The sequence below is a fragment of the Cololabis saira genome, chromosome 10 (assembly GCF_033807715.1).
Source record: "Cololabis saira isolate AMF1-May2022 chromosome 10, fColSai1.1, whole genome shotgun sequence".
NCBI lineage: Eukaryota > Metazoa > Chordata > Actinopteri > Beloniformes > Belonidae > Cololabis > Cololabis saira.
Genome location: NC_084596.1, coordinates 20326102 through 20348144, shown reverse-complemented (window position 1 = coordinate 20348144; position 22043 = coordinate 20326102). Strand labels below are relative to the sequence as shown.

Genomic DNA, 22043 nt, shown 5'->3' with positions numbered 1-22043 from the left:
TCGGTCGGAGCACGATGTCAGAATTATTGATGCACACGAGGACTTGGAACATGCATGGCACTTCTTAAGATGAAGCCATTTTCCAGAACTGGTTCTGAATTGGTACAAAAAAACCAACCCTGTTGTGTTGACCTGCTTTTTTTATGAGCTCAGACACAGTTCATGTGCTGACCCGGGTCAAAAGAACTGCCAGTTATGCATTTGTTTTAATTCAAATGGCTGGGTTTGAACGCGGTGAACAATCTGGTAAAAAAACAACCCAAAACTTTCCACTTTACATTTATGCGAGTTCACTCACTTCTACAAGTCATACAATTCAACCTCCACACCTACAGGGGGAGCCGCTTAGCTAAAAACAGCAAACGTTCCTTTGTGCAACTTTAAACCACTTCAGAAAGACAACATTTTATGTAGTTATGTTCTGGGTCTCTGGAAACAACTTGTACCGTAATAGACGCTATCTTATAAATAAAATTGAACTGAATGGAAAATGTTGAGTCAAATTGTATGTAGGCTCCGTTAAATACTTTCGTATCTATTTCGTAGCTTCTTCTCCTGCATCTCACTGATAATTATTTGTTTTGGCAGTACTCTGAAAGAAAGGAAGTAGAAAAAACTCTTATAGGAGCTCATCTTCTGTGGTTGTAGCCAAGTTTCCATCCAGCAGCACTGACATGCATGTCCTTACATGGCCCACTAGGGGGCGCACTCCATTCAACCATCATTACAGACGGGAAGCATCAAGCAGTGGCAGTCTAGAAAACCTCATCTTCATAAAGCCTCCACGGGGGACTCCAAAACAAAGGCTGCCAGAGTTAAACTGATCCATCTGGTCACTAAGCCGAGCTCGTTTTTTCGAAAACAATAAAAAAAGATCAAATTCTTCCTGCATCAAGGTGACAGGTGAGCTGGTAGTTTCCGTGTGATATTTGTTAATACTCCCTGGAGGAGCATCACGTTTCCGGGGCAACGCTGTCAACACATTGACACCAGTGGTAAATGCCAAATGAAAATCAACGTTGACGACTAAAAGAGCAGTTCTGTAATCTGACAACATTGTGGATGAGGTTTTTTTTAGGTTTAGGCACAAAAATAAAAAACAACTTTGTTCAGGTTTGGAAATGTGGTTAAAATAATCTAACACAGTTTCTGTAGGAGTCAATAAATGCAGATACAAGTGGTCCGTTAACGCCTCACATCAAGCTGAGAAGTCTTTTTTTTGTTTTTGGTCTGCTTTTCCAATAAACGCAGCAAAGACACACGCTTATCAAAAATAAAAGCTTGTATGAATTAGAGGTCAGCAAACATCTGCACCTCTAGTTGGTGAGCTGCAGTTGTATAGTTTTTGTGTTGTTGTTTTCTTCTCTTATTGTTAGCGCCGTACAGCCATGTCATCACAGACGCTACACGTGCACAGGTACAAAAACATTTGAATGCTAACACAGTTACCCTCTTTCCTTTTACGCCACACATGGGGAGGTTGGCTACAGGGGAGTATAAAAGTGAACTTTCTCTTCTTTTCACAACTACAGCACCAGTTAAAAGTCTGGACACAGATACCCCTTTTCCACCAAACCGGTTCCAGGGCTGGTTCTGGTTCTGGTTCTGGGCCAGTGCTGAGTTTGGAACCAGGCTTTCTGTTTCCACTGACAAAGAACTGGCTCCGGGCCAACTCTTTGCTGGACTAGAGGAAAGAACCGCTTATGTAAGCGGAGGGGGCCGAGTTGTTAAGACCAACGGCAATAGCAAGACTGGGAGACGGAGACATTTTCAAATAAGAATCAATCTGGATGCAGCAAAGCAGCAGAGGTCTGAGGAGGAGACAACCTGTCTTTTAGAGATGTGGTCCACGGAGGAGCTACGTGGACCAAGTCTATACGGACTGGCGTTTGCAGTGACGTAATGACGTGGCTCCCCCTAGCACCCCGAGCTCTGAAAAAACAAACCGGTTCTCAGCTGGTTCACAAGTTGTCAACGAGTTGTGAACCAGAACCAGCACTGGACCAGAACCAGCCCTTGAACCGAATTGGTGGAAAAGAGGTAGGAGTTTGGACCGTTTTCTTCATTTTTGTACATAACAAGGCAATTTGACTTTACACATGTATTTGGAAACAAGCGGTAAACTAGAAGGTGCCTAAAAGTATGAAATCGCTTCAAATTTTTGACTCTTAAAAGTTGCCAACTTTTGATTTGAGCACTTTGAACCCTCATGGCATCGTCTCGTCTGGTTTAATTGGTCAATCAGCTGAAAGGTCCGTGACAGAGGAGGTCAGGTGATCTGATGCAGAACCTCTTACTTTGTTATAGAGCCGTAAAGCTCCGTGGTTCAATTTGGCCCGCTTAAATAAAATAACGGTGGTTACATGATGGTTAGACTGAGTGCCTCCACGCTTCATAGCAGCGAACACGAGAAGAAACCATCCACTTTCACACAGCGATGACGGCACAAGGATGCACCAGAGATCCCCTCCTAACGGGGTATCGTCAAACCAGCCAGCAACAAGCCCCTCGTTTGTCGGCTCACCAACTGCTTTATTCAGAACTGAATGAACGCTAGCACGTATAAAAGCTTTCTACCTCTTTGCTCCAGGAGGACGGGTACAGAGGCGCTGGCGAGTTTGCAGCCATCCTTGCTGCCTCTGTTACCCTAGATTCACACCGAAAGCGTCAAAAATCTCCTGTGGAGGTTCGGGATGCCGGCATCGCGCTGCTTGCCAAAGTCTGTCGACTCCAGCAATAGGCGGGGCTTTCAAGCTGCGCTGCAGAACTGGTGTGAACAAAGTGCATATAGTCTACATATATCTGTGTATAGCGTGCACATCTTCAGTTTCCTATTTCACCATGGATCACACTTTGGGAAGCCTTCTTTATAATTTGGCGTTATTTCCACATAGATAAGAGTTTGATGCTCTCTTTAACAAGGTTGGTCCGCGGGTCAACAGCAACCATCGGGGAGCCGTTGGTCCCGGTGAAGCTGCAGTCTGTCTGCGGTGAGCACCACTGACACGGATTTGGTCATATTGTTTAAACTGTGTTTTGTGATTAATAAGCACTTTTTTTTTTTATTATTTTGTGTTGGATCGATGTAGCAAATCAAATCGTTCGGACCATCCAGCTCCTCAACCATCAGTTACGTGTTTCACATGAGCAGTTCAGGTAAAAATGGCAGTCAAATCAGCAAAAATGTCAGTTTGCTGGATGAAATATATTAATTCCTGATAAGATAAGTTTTGTTAGTGCACAGCTTTTCATGTGAATGAGTGTACGTTTGTGTGTACATGAAAGTATAATCTGCATTGAGGCTTCTTGCTTCGGGAATCCCGGTCTGTGATTGGACGCTGCCTTGGCATCGCAGCTGCTCATTTGCATAAGGTTGAGATTTCTCAACTTCAAATTGACGCTCTGGATGCCTCCAACGCTGCTCCCGACGCCTCCAATGCCTCCGTGGCCTCTGATGCCTCTCGCAGCGCGCTTTCATAGAAAATGAATGGCAACCGGACGCCTATGACGCCCGTGGCGCTTTTGGTGTGAATCCAGGATTACACCTCGGTAACCAACTTCCAAGGAGGAACCGGGGTACGACAGATGAGGACGAAGGTGGTACAGAGGCAGCACAAAGCAGCCGTGTGTGTGGGACTACTACCTGTTCCACTTTACCTCACCAAGACACGGCAGGCGGAACTAAAAATATCAACTAGGGGAAAAGTTCTCCCCAGACGACGTGTCGAGAACCAGCTGCACCGAGTCCCAAAAGCACGGCTGATTCATTCTCTCGCCGTCCCGGGAGCGAGAACAGAGTCCTCCGTTGTTGTGGAGAGTGCAGAGGACCTTCGCCGGACCAGTTCAGCTCAGCCCCTCAAAGAGGCACCGTACACCAACAAACAGCGCTGGAACTACACATGTTCCGATACCTCCGATAGCTTTGGGTTTTGGACAGTACAGAGTACCAATCCAATACCTCAGTCATTTTGGATTTGTTTTTTGCTTTTTAAAATGGATTAAAGCGTTATCGTGCATCATCTACTACGTCACTGGCCCTAGATGTATCTACCTAGACACCCCTCTCCTGTGCAGGTACTATAACAGTCCAATTAACTGAGGATTGGGGTTTCCAGTCCCCAGTTGCAGCTACGATAAAATAAAGACAAAACTATGCACAAGTGTCAAAACGTTTGACTGATGTTGCAGCAGCACGAACATACGCGACATTCAAGTTTGCACATGTTATATTCCACCTCATGCCAATGGTTCCTTGGGGAGGGGGTGAAGCCAAAAACAGAAGTTCCAGATGTGTTTTTCTGCTCAAAACGCATCTCCATACGACACAAGAAGAGAAGTGAAAGTGAATGGCTCTTTGTTAGCTGTAAACACAAGTGCATCTCACAGGACAGATCATAACAGCTTTTGGTCCATTTAGGAGACACTTGAAGGCTCACAGAGATCTGTAAAGCTTAAAACAACACCTACTCTGCAGGTCCCCCACCCATGTGGTGCTTCATCTCGACACCTGCACGTTAACATCTTGCTCAACTACTGGACCCAGGCCGACCTGGAGGCTGCGTTTTGTCTTCCGTCTTCCTGCTCTCACAGCACCGTGGTCTCGGACTGCAGGATGGACTGGGCTCTGGAGCTGCGCTGAAACTGCATCATGTGCTCCGAGCCGTTCCTGGAGGTGAAGTTGCTGCTGAACGGGTGAGCTCTGCTCAGGTCGCAGTTCAGACACATGCTCAGCCACTTCCTCTTCAGCTCCCCTTGAACCTGGAGAAACAACGGAAGGAGCTGATGGACAGGAAGAACATTTCAAACCTTCACAGTTCACTGCGGTTTGGACACCCTGGGTGCTTTTCACTTTGATCAAATTAGATTTGGTGCATTTAAAGTCCAGTTCACATCTCTAAATATGATTTTCAAGTTGAGGACTGACTGTGAGGCCTTCAAAACCACCCTTCATGCACCAACCAAATATCTGGCTCGTTAGATATTTTCGGGAAAAACCTTTCCTAGATGTTCACTTCACTTCACTTCACGTTATTCATTTGTCCCTTGAAGGGCAATTAGGTTTGCAGGAGATATAATCATTCAGCACACATTCATCCTACAGCTACGTTCAGACATAAAAACATACATGATGCGAGCAGAGAAAAACTACATCAGGTGCACCAAGCTCATAGCCCACAGAACACAAGGAGGGAGAGCAATAAAAAGGCAGACTACCGATCAGCATAAATAGTTTTAAATAAATTTCAACAACTCAGGTGGCAGCATGGACCAGGTTCTAAACCACAGTGCCACAAGTACCTCCTCTTCTCTGCAGCGTCCAAAGCCTTAATGGAGAGAGGCACAAAGGAAAATGTACATCTATTTTTTGTCGCTGGCAGAACAGTTATGCGAAGGCCAGAGGGAAGAAGCTTATATTCTTGGTTAAGAGGGTGAGTATCGTCCCTGTGAATCGATGTTGCTTTCTTAAGCACCTGAGAATTAAAAATTTCATCCAGACTGCTGAACTTCATCCCAGCAACTCTAGAAGCAACACGCACAATTCTCCCCACGGAGCTTTTTTCCTTGCTGGCAAGATTTCCATACCAACAAATGATACAAAATGAAATAACAGATGTTGATCTTCATCTCGTATCTATGAGGCACAGAACTCTAGCTAGGGCTTATTTCTGCCCTCCACGTAACTCGCCGAAGCTCTGCCTTGAAAATGACAAACGTCTAACTTTCTGGTTGAGACTCAGGCTGAAGTCACATTTCTGAGTACCGGGTCGGAAGTTTCAATTGGAATTCCACTTGAAGTCGGAGAAACGTCTTATAAAATGCTGGATTTGTTAAAAATGCTGATCATTATAAGAAATGAATTGATCCTTTATAGGTATATGATTGGTGTCTTACCCTCTCGTCGTTTTAATGTGAATGTGTGGATTAATGAAGAGAATCATCACCGTTTTATTTCAAAAGCTGTTTCAAGAGGATATAAAATATAATTATTAGATTTTACTTCAGCAAACTTTTACAGTCAAAGCTAAAACAAATCAGCATTTTCTATTTTTAGATATTTAGATATTTTCGGGAGAGTCTGTGAGGAGAGACGCCAAGGCACAGAGACGGTGAGGGGAAATGAAGAGGTGCGAACCTGGAAGAGGAAAAAAAGAAAAAGAAATGCAGCAAACATGGCACGGAGCAAGGCAAAGCAAAGCCTCATCTCTTTGTGCCATTCGTTCCCGTCTTGTCTCTTCCTGCCTCAGGAAATCAATCGCAGCAAAACAATTTGAAGGATGACTTGATTCCTAAAATGCACTCAGAGCAGCAGCAGAACTGGGAGGGAAGAGGGGGGGGCTAAAAGTGATAATACACCCGTGTATTCTCTGCAGAAGACTTTATTGCATCTGTAAAGTCTAACGAGAGCGTGGCATGTTGGTATATTGTCACTGAAATAGAGGCTGTAACGGTTCATCCTCGTCTGACAGCAGTGATGAAGTAGCTATACGGCGATTCAGTGATGCAGCTGCGTCTTATCTGACTGATGTTGGCTTAAAATGAGGGTTGCACTTAATTATGTGCCCGTTACCTTGACTTCCGTCTCCTTCGACCTCTATACAGGCTGCCATGGAGGGAGGGACGAGACACAAGGAGAGGAGTCAAGGAAAGGAGCTGAGGCGGCATCAACATGGAAATGTGACGAGGGCTCACCGATACGACCTTCACGCGAGAAGACGTCACATCTGGATTCAGGTCATCATTTCACTCATGTTTTCACGTCAACGCAAAGTTTTGAAGCCCCGACAGAAAAGTTGGGGGTCAAATCAGGCAAAAACACTTTGACTGACTGTGTTGTGCGTCAGACATGTGACTTCACAGCCACCGATGTGGGAGAGACGACGACCTCTTCGAGTTTAGAGGAGGTGGGGTCTTCTTCTACCAACAATAGTTGGGGTTTTTAATCGGAGCCTTAGAGCACAACAGCTGTCATCTGTTTTGGTTAAAGAGTAAAAGTTGAATTCAATTTAAAAATAAGTTCAAGGTCATCTTATGAGCTATGAGGGATCTTTCTGGGTGTAAAAAGTCACTGAAGTTCTAGAAAAAACCTAGAAAAGGATCCTTCTGGCGGTTTGCCCTCGAAATCTAATATTGTTTTAAACAAAACTCACAACCCGTGGAATAAGAAATAGTAGTCCAACATTACCCAGCATCCATCAGCAGGGATTTTTGTATTATTTTGAACCTTTCTTAGATGTTGATCTTCATCTCGTATCTATGAGGCACAGAACTCTAGCTAGGGCTTATTTCTGCCCTCCACGTAACTCGCCGAAGCTCTGCCTCGAAAATGAAAAACGTCTAACTTTCTGGTTGAGACTCACGCTGAAGTCACATTTCTGAGTTTCGGGTTAGAAGTTTCAAATGGAATACGCCTTGAAATCGGAGAAACGTCTCCTTCGCTGACTCCAGAATCAAACATGTCTTCTGCGCTCACTCCAGCTTCAGTTCTGCCTTATCTTTATTCACATTAAGTCAGACGTGGATATATTTGAACTCATTTTGTGTGGGTTCAGCACCGATCTGACATTTGCTAACAGTATCAACGTCCAGTCCCACGTCTGGGCCGCTTCAATGCTGTTCATGAGTTCTTCTTCCATGGTGGACAGCACTATACGTAGTTCACTGCATTTAATAAATGTATATCCCTGAGCGGAAACCATTTGTGTGGTTTTAAATGACACATTTTTTAAGTCAGATGTAAGCTTCTATGTAACGACCGACCATGCAGTTTAAATACGGGACGTTAAGTGTTAATTCTTGTCAGCTGTTGTTTGTGTTTGTGTCTGCAAATGGATGATTACCCGCTGCCTTCATCATCATCTGCATATTTTCTCAACAACGGTAGCAGCAATCCCAATACCTGGTTAAAGATTAAAGATGTTGTCCTAGGTTACAGAAATTTTGGAGTGATCATGTCTAAAGTTCTGGTGAAAAATGTTGTTGTGACCCCCCTCATAGCAATATTCGGACTCTCGGTTGACTCCTCACATATCAGCCCCACTCACTCAGAAGTATTGGCTTTCACATCTCTTTTAGCAAGACGTCGTATCCTACTTTCATGGAAATCCCCCAAGTCTCCGTCTATTTGTCTTTGGCTTAGTGATGTTATGTTTTTTCTCAAATTGGATAAGGTGAGATACTCAGTAAAAGGCAACTCAGCTAAATTTGTTCAAAAATGGCAATCCTTCATAGATCACTTTAACTCGTTGAAGACTCTACCCACCGACTGACCCCCCTTCCCTTAATTTTCTTTTCATTTCCTTTATTTGTTTTTATTATTGTTATTTATGTTGCATTTTATGTTTTATTTATTTCCATTTAATGGGATATCAGTGATGGGCATCTGCATTTACCACTGCATTTGTTTTTTGTATGCACTTTTGCTCATCCATTACTTTCCTCCATTGATCATTTCTTGCTCATCTGTTTATTTATTATTTAACGCTACAGAGACTCTGTTCCTTAGTTAGGTTTTGTGTGTTTAAAAAAAAAAAAAAAAAAGGGGACAATGTATAATGTATAATGCGTATTTTTGATTATACGTTTCCACGTTATCATTGTATGTTGTTTTTTCTAAAAAGATCAATAAAAAAAATCTTCTTCAACTTTGAGGTTTTTGTAGAGAGGATTCTCACAGGACGAGAAACGGAGTGTTACGAGAATAAGGTGTTCCCGATGATGTCATCGAGTTACCGTGCAGCTGTTGTCGCGCCACGGTTGTCGGCCAGGTAGAGCCAGGTGTATCAAAAAATCTGTTTCGGTGGACCGTTTCAAACTCTTGGATGATCAGGCTCAGTATCGAAACAGGTGCAAGGCAATCGATTATATCCATCTTTACTGTATTCCAAACACGGCTTCAGCTTCAACTGCAGGAGAATTACGCTTCTTCAAAAAACCCAGTTCAACAGAAACGGCATCGCAGCGCTACCTTTATCGCAGATGCAGAGATTCGACTGCTGTGTTCAGATCCTGTACTACACTTATACAATGCTGGATTTGTTGAAAATGCTAATCATTATGAGAAATGAATTGATCCTTTATAGGTATATGATTGGTGTCTTACCCTCTCATCGTTTTAATGCGAAACACACCAAAATGTTGGATTAATGAAGAGAATTATCACCGTTTTATTTCAAAAGCTGTTTCAATAGGACATAAAATATAATTATTCTATTTTACTTCAGCAAACTTTTACAGTCAAAGCTAAAACAAATCAGCGTTTTCTATTTTTAGATGTGACCACAGTCTGTTTTGTTGGCACTGCAGTTTGTGGGATCTCAATTAAAACATTTTTAATGAGAAAGTTCACAGTTTTAGTTCTGTCCAAAACAAATTAGAAGTGTAACTTACTGCTAATTGAACATTTCCACCGAGACCACACTGAAATTAGACCACTCTTAAACGAGTGCGTTATCAGCTGCAGGCACACATAGTTGTGGCCGTTTGAAAGAATCTTCATTTCTGTCTCCTGAAATCAAATTAAAAGGAAATGTTTCATGCAAATGAAAGCCCGGTGTGTGCTTTGACCATGAGAACTCACCTCGCTGTTGAGAAAACAGTAGAGAATGGCAACTACAAGACCCTGAAACAAAAAGAACAATTGTAATCAGTTAAATCTGAAGTGATTTAACATGCAAAATGATCCCAGGCGCCTTCATGCACGCAGGAGTCAACCAGGACGGCGTGTGGACGGCAGGACAAGGAGCTGACGTCTCACCTGAAACGATCCTAGAGCCAGGTCAAAGAATATTTTATAATCTTCTGCAATGGATTCGGTGGGAGACACGAAGACCACGTAATGGATCCCAAACAGCGGGATCAGCAGGAGGGTGGACTTGGCCAGCCGCCTGGGGGAGGAAAATCAAATCAATCAAACTTTATTTATATAGCACCATTCATGCATAAGAAATGCAGCAAAAAGCACTTTACATAAAAACAATACACAAACATAAAACTTATTATTATTACTATTATCCTTTAAAAGGAGCATGAGGCTCCTTTTAAGAAATGAGACTCTCTAGCGCCACCCTTCACCACGACGGCCGTCGGGGGTACTGCAGCCAACAGCGAAGCCGGCACGGGAGAACGGGGAGAACGCGCATGCAGCGTCATGTGACGTCACATCCGCAGGACAGCGCGGGAAATTGCGGCCCGGAATTGCAGCACATTTTGCAGCACACAGCCTGTTCAAGGCAACGGAGAGATACACTAGAGGGCTCATTCTTTTTGGTTTGGAACGCTTCATCTGACATTATTACTAGAAAACTTAAAACATATACGAATTTTTTTCATAAATCCTGCCTCAAGCTCCTTTAAATGGACTAAATGGAGTTTAAAAGTGCTCCACTTCCGAAGCATAAATCCTCCAATGGCCACGCTGTTCGGCCCCCCTGCTCCCCGCTCATTCTGCTGTTATTGGTTACCTTCCTACAGCAATCAGGCAGGTTCCTACGTGTCACATGACAACTGGAGGAGGCTTCTTTTTGAATCGAGCCATGTTAAATTAGCGGACATCCGATGGCGCCCTGATTGTCCCCTTCAGTCTTGGCGCTGGACCCACACAATCAGGCAAAAAACTTAATTTCTGCCACGGATCTCAGTTATCACAGGTCACAAATCCCGGATAAGAAAGAAAGTTTGCGGAAAATTAGCCCATATTTGCTATTTTTTAATTTTTGCTCTGACTGACAGCTTTGACTAAAGGTGATGTGGTTCCTAAACTAGGCCACAATATCTACCTACGGAAGAGTATCAGGGCCAGGCAGGAGAAATAAAATTCTAGAAATAAAAATAGAAATAAAATTATATTTTAGAGCAGGAAGATTTTTTTTTCGAGAAAAAAGTCGAAATGTCGAGAAAAAAGTTGAAATGTTGAGATTAATGTTGAAGTACAATTTTGAGAAAAAAGTCGAAATGTTGAGAAAAAAGTCCAAATTTGATGACGATATTGATTTGATACATATCACACATATGCAGTTGCATAACTTCAGAAACGTACGCTTAACGTTACACTCCAAGGATGTAAGTTAGTTAGTTACGGCTGCTTCATGCATAGCTGTCAGTCGCTCTCCTAACTGGATTTGATGGCCCATTTCAACTTTATTGGAGGAGACATTTCAACTTTATTCTCGAAATTTCGACTTTATTCAAGAAATTTAGACTTTATTCTTGAAATTGTATTTCAACATTAATCTCGACATTTTGACTTTTTTCTCGAAATTGTATTTCAACAATATTCTCGACATTTCGACTTTTTTCTCTTAATTGTATTTCAACATTATTCTCGAAATTTCGACTTTTTTCTCGACATTTCTTTTTTTTTTCTTGAAGTGCACAATAAAAAAAAAATCTTTCCCTCTCAAATATTTTTTCTCCTGCATGGCCCTAATACTCTTCCGTATCTACCAGACATCGGACTCGCCTTCTTTATGTTGGTCTTTGGGGCCACGCTTGGCCCTCGCAACACTTCTGGATCATACAGCACATACTACAACCCATGTTTGGTCCTGGTCCTGGTTCCCTCTTGTCCACATCGCAATTGACAGCGCCATAAATAATTAAGGTAACTACATTAATAAAAATAAAATCAGTTTCTCTGTCGAGCCAACACAGGGCCAGTTGTTTAATTCTTTACTGGATTACTGCAATGCTCTTCTTTCTGGTCGCCCAATTAAAAAATATTACATATTTAAAAACTCAGCCGAAAGAACCACTTTGGACCCTCAGGTTTTCTAGTGGCAAGGTTTTAATGATTCCCAAAGTCAGAAGTGAAAACACACGGTGAGGCTAACAGCCCGTTACGAGCCGTCACAATCATCCCACCTGACGGCTCGTCCCCAGACAGAGATATGCACGCTCCAGGTGGAATTACATTGATCCCGAAAGGAAAGGGGTGACTGATTGTTTTGGTATCAATGTGTCAGTAAAGGTTCCGAGACTTTTCTTTCAGTGTGTGTGCTCATGCGCCAGGATTAGCTGAAGCCTCTCCAGGAAAAGAGATTGGGAATCACTGGTTCGAAACTGGGATTGATTTCAGTGTCAAATGTGAACAAATACTGAGCACAACCTGCTCATGCAGAACTGTTTTACTCGTATAAACAATAACCTTCAGTAGGACTGGATTTTACCCGGCTCAGCCCTGCCGTGGCACGGCTCCAAGACCCTGACACCGAACTTTCATTTACACCTACAGGATTCTGCTCGCTGAGAGCGAGCCGAGAATATCCCATCGTTTCCACGCCTCCTGCTTCACAATGTCAGATCTCCTTAACCACAGGACAATAATACCTGACAAGTCAACACAGCTCAGATTTCACTGGAGGGTTAAAGCTGCCGGTAGATTAAACACTCCACCTCTGACTGGACAGAGACTCAAAGAGACTGGCTGCGTAGCACAAAGGTTTTCCAGCTCGGTTTTATAGAAGCTGCATGAAACGCTGTCTTTCTGAATGAACGTTAGTGTCTTTCTTACTTCTTCAGACAGCTGGGGGATTAAAGAAAAAAATAAACGAATAAAAAAAAAAGCACTGGGAGTCCACGATTATCTGTTTTGTTGTATTTTTTGGCATTCAGCTGACTCATTTATTCATGGCAGTTTCCACCAACTGAGCAAGTGAGTTATTTGCTTAGTGACACAGTGCTGATGCAAACTTTCATCTTTTATTTAGTCATTATTTCTGACATGTTTTAGTATAGATGGTGAAAGGAGAAATGGCAGTTTCCCCATGTCTTTGTAGCTGTTTAGAGGGCATTAAAGCCTAATTTATGCTTCTCTGTCAAACTGACAGGGTAATGATGCAGAGCCTCTCCGTCGATGCAACGAGACACACTGGTTTCTGAAGGGTGGTTCTGAAGCCTGCTTGTGGGGGGGGGGGGGCAGCCATGTTGCTTGAGGAGCACTGGGAACAGGCCCACCATGTGTCAATCACACATAGCTTTGACCCGAGCTTCGCTAGCTGAACCCGACCGAAATATCTGCAGAGCTATTTGGAAAAACCGAGGCACTCAAGAAGTTAGAAAAATTTAAAAGGCCTTTATTAAATCATGGCTTAGAAAAAGTTAAAATGCCTAGAAAAAGTTAAAATGCCAACATGTTTCGGCCATGTAGGCCTTCCTCAAGGCAGATAGCAAAGACCTTGGTCTATCGGCCATGTTGGCGTACATGGCCGAAACATGTTGGCATTTTAACTTTTTCTAAGCCATGATTTAATAAAGGCCTTTTAAATTTTTCTAACTTCTTGAGTGCCTCGGTTTTTCCAAATTGTTTTTGAATCTTTTGGATCCCCATGCCGAAGAGCACCTGAAGTATACTTTTCTTACACCCAGCAGCACTCCATGCGTTTGTAGTTGCCTTAATATCTGCAGAGCTGCCATCAGACGTTTACATGCTGGGTTCATACAAACGACCGTTTCCTTCGCTAAGCGCTAGCATGACAATTTCGGAAGAGGAAGTGACAAAGGCAAGCCATTGACTGAGCCAACTGTCAATCAATCATTTTAGAAACAAATTTAATGCTTTATATAAAATGTCGGGGTTGTCATGGAGGTGAAATCAAACGATCAAGACCATAACGTTTTGTTAAACGAGGTTGTAATGATTCCTGCTATAAAGTTGGACATTTTAACATGGAGGTCAGTCTAGTGGCCAGTCGAGGTACTCCAACGAATTTTAATTACACAGCCGCAATCTGGAAATTAGATGGTTAGCGCTTGGTAAAAACAACCGATCCTCAGCATTTTTAAGCAGCAGTTTGCAGAAAATACACTTTATTTGTTCCATTGCTATATCTGGGCTACACCCAGGAAGTAAACAAAAGGAAACACAGCACTGTGGGCTCCGGTGCTGCAGAGGAGAAGCTACATTGGCACCTAGCAGCCGGTTGCTGTGCATAGATGCGGGCCAGGGGGGAGTGGAAGTCTAGTGGGTACAGAGGTGGGCTTGGGTCTAGAGGGTTCAAGGTTCAAGCCTCAGAATGGCAACCAAGATGAACCTGAGCAAGGCCCTTAAGCCTGATTGCTCCCCGGGTGAAATGGTGTGTTTGTTACCTTCGGATGTAAGTCCCTTTGGATAGAAGCGTCTGCTAAATCAGTGATTCTTAACCATAGGGCCGCGGCCAAAGTTTGCGCCGCCTAGAGGGCCACAAAAAAATTCTGTTTTGTACGTGTGGGCCGCGAGGGCCGCGGGACTGCATAGCCACTCCCGACCATGTGGTTGCGCTAATGCATTAGTCAGTTGTTACTTTAACCAGTTCCATAAATGAGGAAAAGAAGACACTCAGCTAGCTGTACGTGTAATAGTGAGAGTATGGTGTATTTACAGAGAAAATACTTTATTTTGTAGGTTTAGATCCGCCAGGATCAGGGATCGATTACTTGGGTCTGCGCCCACCAACGGGGAGAGCAAGTGCGGCGTTATCATTTATCCTTTATTTTCCAGGTATGTGTTGAATGAGTTTAACTGTGGAACGGTGCTCAATAATTTCTTAATATGTTTTAGCTTTGAGGAAAATATTTTTGTGATATTTTTGTGTGGTTTTATTAAGTTAAAAAGTATGTTTTCTTGGTGTACAAGAGTACGCAGGTGTGTGTGCCGCCATCTTGTGGAATTACTCAATTCTGACATGCGTTGTGTATGCGGTGTGCATGAGTGAATGTATTTTATTATATTTCGTTAAGGCAAAGACCAAATTTTAATTTAAAAAACATTATTTTGAATGTATTTATTTTACTTTTACTTTGTATTGATTGATTCTATATGTATATTATTCTATAACCATAGGGCCTATAACCATATTATTATTCCTTCCTTTTTTTATTTAAGTAAAATCTAATTATTGATGTTTTTTTATTAATAAGCCTGAACTGATTGATTTGTCCCATGAATCAAGCTTGACGTGTGTGCATGTTAACATTGACATGTTTAATAAAAGTCTGTGATGATCACATTTTATTATGTCATTTAATTTGACAAGGTTTTTGCTTTTTAAACTGTAAGTGGATTTGGTTTATTATTGAATACAAATCAAACCAAGAGTGACATCATTTTAAGCCTATACAGTGTTAATATGTAATGGGCCCTGGGCCACTCTGTACTGAAGAAATTGGCCTTAGGGTCAGAAGGGTTAAGAACCCTTGTGCTAAATCAGGGGTTCTTAACCTTTCTGACCTTGGGGCCCAATTTTTTCAGTACAGAGTGGCCCGGGGCCCATTAAATATTAAAATTGTATAGCAGGGGTATTCAACTAAAACTTTAAGAGGTCCATTTAGAGAAGATTTACTCAAGCGAAGGTCCAGAACATCATTATATATATATATATATATATATATATATATATATATATATATATATATATATATATATATATATATATATATGTGTGTGTGTGTGTATATTCAAGTAGCCTCATAGTTGTATCAACATCTGCATCTGACTGTTATATTAAAAAAGTACATTTCAAAAATATTTGCCACTTAACACGTGTAACTTGAATTACACATATTTTTTTCTCTTAAAAATAAAATTGATTTTATTTTATTTTTCAAATGCTATCTTATTTTATTTCTCTACCAGCAGTTTGTATTTCCCCTTTTCTTTTTTAATTGTCTCAACACATTTTTATACTAAATGAATATAAACACATCTTAACAATTGAACAGTTTTGCAGTTTCTCTTTCTTCCCCTGTTATAATCTTATGCCCCCACTTTCTGTTGTTCAGTGAGATAACTGAGCTCTAATTTCTCCTGCCAGGACTTTAAATCTGGGCTGGATGGTGTCAGGTTCTCATGTGAAGGTGCTGCTGGTGAACCTGGAACGATATTTAGTTTTAATTATGTTCATTGTGGAGAAAGCTGCCTCACAGCTGTATCTGGACTCAAACATGGGTGTTTTAAGATTTATTTTATTTAAGATATTAAATTAATCAGTTGTCAGGACTCAGCGTGTCGGGCTTCATCCGAGCCCGCAGCTCTCCGCGCTGCAGCCCAGTCACTTTCCGATGCTTTTGCAACAACAGTCCAGTCCAGCAGACACTTCAGCCCACGCATCTACCATCCTTCAGCAGTAACGACGGAACCCGCCGCCGCCCGAGCGGCAGCGGGCTCCGCGGCCGCGGGGACGCGTCGGCTCCCGCTCAGTCGGGCGGCTCCTCCGGCTCTCCGGCCCGCCTCTGCGGGGCAGCTCCCCCGGGAGTCTCGTCTCCTTCTCGGCAGCGAGCCCCACGGAGCCGCCGCCGGGCAATCACTGGCAAATCACGCCCCCCTTCCCCCTTCAATTGGTGGCTTCAATTACGTCCGCCTTAAGCCTGAATTATGGTTCCGCGTAAATCGACGCAGAGCCTACGCCGTAGGATCCCTGATCCTGGCGGATCTAAACCTACTCTGTGCAAAATAAAGGATTTTTTTCTGTAAAAACACACCATTTCTCTTACTATTACACGTACAGCTAGCTGAGTGTCTTCTCCTCATTTGGTCGGGAGTTGCTATGCAGTCCCGCGGCCCCCGCGGCCCACACTTACAAAACTGAATTTCTTTTTGCGGCCCACTAGATGGCGCTCGCGGCCCAACATTGGGCCGCGGCCCTATGGTTAAGAATCACTGTGCTAAATGACAATAGTAGTAGTAGTAGATGCATAAAAGTGTAAATCAAGCTCAAGTCTTAAGCTACTGCAGATACCTGTATTGTGACTGATCGTTGCCGCCCACGTCAGGACACCGCAGCTTCTGGACCAAAATCCGAATGATGCTGATGAACTGGATGAAGTTGACCTTCGAAACAGAGAGGGAAAAAAAACTATATGTGTTCAACCAACAAACAAGGTTGTGGGTTGGCGTGTTCAACCAACACACCTCAACCTACCAGGATAGAAAATCCAATCGGTCCATTGATCACCCAGTTGGGAATGGGGTTCTCATTTCGTTCCCAGCACCTGGGGACACAGTAACAGTTGTACAGCAATTAAGTCCCTAATATGTCCAGTAAAAACAGAAAAAGTAACAACAAAACAGAGCAGAAGAGTGAAGGGAGCGCGCCGGTTTGCCAGCTGCAGTTACCCAGCCGTGAAAATGAATTCACAGAGCAAGTGGAGCTTGACTCAGAGCATTTAACAGAGTCTGAGTACGAAGTCCAGTCTTGCGTCCAAAATGCTGCGGTTTGGCTCCTAATATGCATTATTTAAATAAAAGAGCATAGTTGTTGTTTTTTTTTACTTTGAATTAAGCAGGGATCATTTTCAGATTAATTACTGTGTTTACACATCTCCTCTTGAAGGTGTGCAGATTGTGTTTTTTACCCAGGAGAAAAACCACAGGTGAGAATCTGGGAGACAGACAATCTGAAGAAGACAGTGTCACCTTCGGCCCATCTGTTTCATCTTCACACCAGCAGTATGGAGCAGCGTCGGTGTTACAATCCAGGCACCTGCATCTGCCATCAGTCATGAACAACTCAATACGTCGGGGTGATATAAAAAGGTGAAAAAGACACCATTTTGCTGCTTTTACCACAAAAACCATTGTGAACCATTGTTGCTCTGAAATTATGTCCAGCCGAATCTGCTTCAGACAACAGCCTTTATAATACAGCTGCAGCTGATTTTGCAGTTAAAATTAATAGTTTGAATATAGAAAATGTGAAGCCGGTCTAAGTCATGCTGGGTTGCATGAAGTTGCATGACAGGAATGCGCCCACCTTATATCAGTCCCCTGCAAGTTGGCTATTTTAGCTTGGCTATCTCAGTTTATGATATCCTAAGGTGCTAATTAATATCACTTTACATTTATTCTTATCAACACCGCCATTACATCATCAGTTCAAGTGTCCCTACCAAAACAACATCCGACAAGGACTCGCAGAGCTCCGCAGTTTCGGTTGGGTAAGACTTTAAATATTTTTTACTTCTGCTGCAAATTTGGACATTTTAACATGGAGGTCAATGGAGATTGACTTGCTTCTGGACCCAGCCTCTAGTGGTCAGTCAATGAACTGCATCTTTTCTTCTTTTCTTATTTCTGTGTTGGCTTTAACCCAGAAGTTGGAAAGCTGCCATTTGGTTGAACCATATGACTGATATTAACACTTTTGATATTAGGTCCAGGTTTCAAGTGAGCTGCAGTTGTCATGGCAATCAACCACATCCATATCGTCCACTGCTTTACCGTTTCTGTAGCATCACAATAACACACTGGAGGTTTCAGGTGCCATCACTTTGATAAACTGTGTCCTATAAAACTACACGATTAATACCCGTGTCAGGCTGAGCTGAGGAATGCCAATAGATCCTTAAGCTGAAAGACTGAATTAGTGACACCAATCCACTAATTCTTCTTGGATTCCTGCAGATTCCATCTGCATGAGTTTAAAAGTTGCAAATCCAAGAAGGTTGTGTTTATATCTAATTCCCTGGAAAAGATGCACTGTTAATCTTGCCATGTGTGCATTAAAAACTACTGTGAAGGTCGGCTTGTATGGAAAAGGCAGCCAGGACCCTTACAGAACAGTGAAGCAAAGCAAATGTGGGAATAACATTGACGTCAGCTTGACAGCCTCTGTGCAGCCTGACTGATGCTTCAGGACAGCCAAGTTCACATCTCAAGTAAGTAAGTCAGAGTCTTCAGTCTCCACCGTCGCTCAGGACACACGCCGACTCACTCACTCAATCAATCTAATCCAATTTAAGACACAAACCTTGACTTCAGTCCGTCTATTATCCCTCCGTCTTGCCCCATAATGGCCTGCATTATCTTGTTTTGTTTTGCAGCATAAATAAAAAAGGAAAAAGGACTCCTCACAAAGAGAGGTTTTGAAAAGTTTGAATTCAAAGATGAAAAAACATAATTCAGATTCTGCACATGCTTTCCCGTCTTTGTGTTGCTCAGCCTTTGCTGTCCGTCGTTATCATCATCAGACTGCAAAGAGATAATTGCTGCAGAGGTGTCTTTCTTTTTATTAATAGAAGCTCAAACGGTGGTGTGCAGCCATGTCAGCTGTAATAATGAGCAGCACAAGAGAAGCAGATCCTCGGCACGAACCTCAGATGATGACTCTGTAGAAACGAATCCCATGAGCTAAATAATTCAAGACAGTTCTCTTTGACACTTTCAATATTCATACTAGCTTTCTGGAGACTAATTTACATATGATTATCTGCTGAAAGAAAATACCATTTCTGGCTTTAATAACAAAAAAAAAGAAAAGTTAGCCTTTGACTAACATAAAATGAATAAGATTATAAAGAGTTTTTCCACAGATTGCGTGACGTCTGCTCCCAGATCCACTTACGGCAAAAGAACTTGTGGATCAATAAAGCGTCAGTGTGCATGTTGGTGTAGTATTTTGAAGTGCAGCATTCACGCCGCGATGGCTCACTGGCTGCAGGCTGCACTCACCCCGTGTCTTCCAGATAAATCCTCGTTATCACCCACGCAGAGACGAACACGGTGGGGATTCCTGCAAACAGCGTGAAGGAAATGCTGATGAGACGTTAGCAGCGAGTTCAGAACCAACACGTGGGGGTATGTTGCCGTTCTTTCTGGAATGGATTTCTGCAGCACCAAGTCTAGGCTTCTGTCTGAGGAAGCACAAACCTTTGGGATGTCAAATTAGAACTGCCCTTATTAAAAAAAAATTAACTACTGCTGTAGCCTTTATTCAATGTTTAAAAAAAATATATTTAAAATTTAAAAAACCATCTCATTTATAGGTCCATTTGAGCAGACAGAGGTTCTTGCCTCTCACCTGCTGAGCTCGCTGCTGCTTCATGCACCAAACCTTAGAAAAGTGACACCAAACTCGCATGTTTCATCACTGAGACAGCCGTTAAAATCTTCATCAAGAGTGCTGTTTTACTGAGTTTCAAGTAAAGTATTTTGCGCACCATTAAGCACACCGAATTATAAGGCGCAATATCAATAAACTGGTCTATTGTCATACATAAGGTGCACCGGGTTTTAAGGCACACAATAAAACATATATAAAGCGAAACAAAACAGTCTGTTAAGTCGAACTTTATCCAACTCATTCACAATAACTCAGATTATATAACTAAAACAGAACAATACTTTCACATTTAAAATAATTCGTCTTCCACTAATTAAAAGTGAAGGAGGTGAGCGTCGTACTACGTTCTGTTCTCTGATTGGTTCATCGTTGCCAGCGATAGCGGACACCTGAAGTTAGTGTGAGGTTGGAACAACGTTGTATTCCAACATTTGATTATAACTAGATTATGATGTAGATTTGAAAATTGGGTTTAAGCTAAAAACCTAACCTTGACTTGATGTCTAATTATAGTAAGGTAACGTGGACTAGACATTGGATGATGGCTCCTTGCAGCGCTACATAGTTAGTTATCTACCGTTGTCTGACGTTGCAACCTGTATCCAACCAAGGACCGACTTTAATGTGTCAGATGAACGGTCCGACATCGATCAAGCGGCGCGGCTTCGTTGCTTATGGAAGTCGCACTGAAACTGCACTATTTTTTAGCGCAGCGTACCACATAACATTGGTTTGAGGTCAGTAAGCACAACAAAATTCATACGTATCACGGTGCTCCCACCGTCATGCCTGATCAGCGGCATGATGTTTTGGTTTTGTTTTGTCTAAACGACATTGTTCCAGAAGTTATGCGGTTTGCTCGTATGCAAATCAGCAACATGTTCAGACACAACTGAACCTTTCATGTATACTACTATTGTACCCTCATCTGTTTGAAATATTATTTTTTTTCTCTTTTGACTAGAAATGTATTGTAGACCTGAAACTAGTGGATGGGTAACAAATTAAGATTATTTAAGATTAATTAAGATGACGATGAAACCAGACTGGGTTCACGTAAAATATTCCACCTTTTTCAGCAGCTATTCTGAACCTGAGAACCTGAGTCTGGTGCTGGGTGGATTTCGTACATTGTATTCATAAATTAAGTACCGGCTGCCGATGCGGTGCATAGTTCGTGCTCAGATAAACACTTCATCTGCAGCCAAGTGTCATTACAAAAAAAAAAAAGTAGAAAGAAGAAGAGACGCCCACCCCAGCCGATGAACATGTAGACGATGAAGTGTCGATTTTCAGAGAAGATGACGACCAGCAGAGTGTGGAGATAGAGACCCTCCACCAGCAGCCAGAAGAAGTTGGCCATGATGAAATACTGGAAAAACACCAGGCTCGCTTTACATCCCACCTGGAAAAAGATGGACAAGCAAATACACATATCAGTTCCAGGATAAAAGCGAGACTTTCTGTCAAATTCTGTTAAAATCTGAGATTTCGCACAATTCTTTGTCACAGATGGCACAAAAAACAACCTACAAGTAAGTCCCTTCATTTCCTCCCCATCCTATAGCTGTCTTTGAAGAGTTGCATATGACTGCAGTGCCGACTCCCAGATCCACAGGGACCCTGTTTAATCAAGTAAGTATGCTAATTATTCTGATACATGGGTATATGTTCCTGTTTTCCCATCGAGGCCGCTAATGAGTTCACTGGGAGGATGGTCTTTGATTCATAGATCTCGTCGCAAGCAGCGAGCGGATCTGAGCACAAAGGTCAGAGCCCCCTGACAGCGTTCCCGACGTGATTACAGAGATGTTTCCACTCAACGATGTGATGCAAACGGACGAGCTTAAGGAGGCAAGTCAGGAAACTGTTGAGGTTAAAGAAAAGACCAGCTATAGAAAGACGGCCATACCGATTTTAAAACTGCCATATCATTATATATTTAACAAAACTGGGGCAAAATGCAAAAGCACGCACGATTCCCTTAGCAACAAGGAAACTGAATAGCATCCAGGTGCGTTAAGACAAATACATGATTCAATGAATGTGAGCACCTGTATACAAGCAGAGGTTTGGGCGGTATGCTAATTTAAATTATAGATCTGGAGAAGAAAAGCATGTCATGTTAAAAGTTCAGAAGAGACAAGACCATGATAAAAATGTTTGATCCCAACACAAAGCACAATGTTTGATATAAAAACGCATGGCAAAGCAGCCCAAACGCCTCGTATC

At 42.4% G+C, this 22043-nt stretch overlaps 1 protein-coding gene across 1 annotated transcript in view; it reads right to left on the bottom strand.

The window, feature by feature from the left end:
* Nucleotides 1–3324: 3324 nt before the first annotated feature.
* LOC133451902 (vasoactive intestinal polypeptide receptor 2-like) overlaps nucleotides 3325–22043 on the bottom strand; it is a 135672-nt gene continuing 116953 nt past the window's right edge. Inside the window, exons 7-13 of the mRNA XM_061731056.1 lie at nucleotides 21066–21216; nucleotides 19421–19481; nucleotides 16893–16962; nucleotides 16710–16801; nucleotides 9755–9884; nucleotides 9578–9619; nucleotides 3325–4758 (exon numbers count right to left, since the gene is read on the bottom strand). Of these exons, the coding sequence (XP_061587040.1) occupies nucleotides 4585–4758; nucleotides 9578–9619; nucleotides 9755–9884; nucleotides 16710–16801; nucleotides 16893–16962; nucleotides 19421–19481; nucleotides 21066–21216 (720 nt within the window). The 3' untranslated portion in view covers nucleotides 3325–4584. The remainder of the gene's footprint in view (nucleotides 4759–9577; nucleotides 9620–9754; nucleotides 9885–16709; nucleotides 16802–16892; nucleotides 16963–19420; nucleotides 19482–21065; nucleotides 21217–22043) is intronic.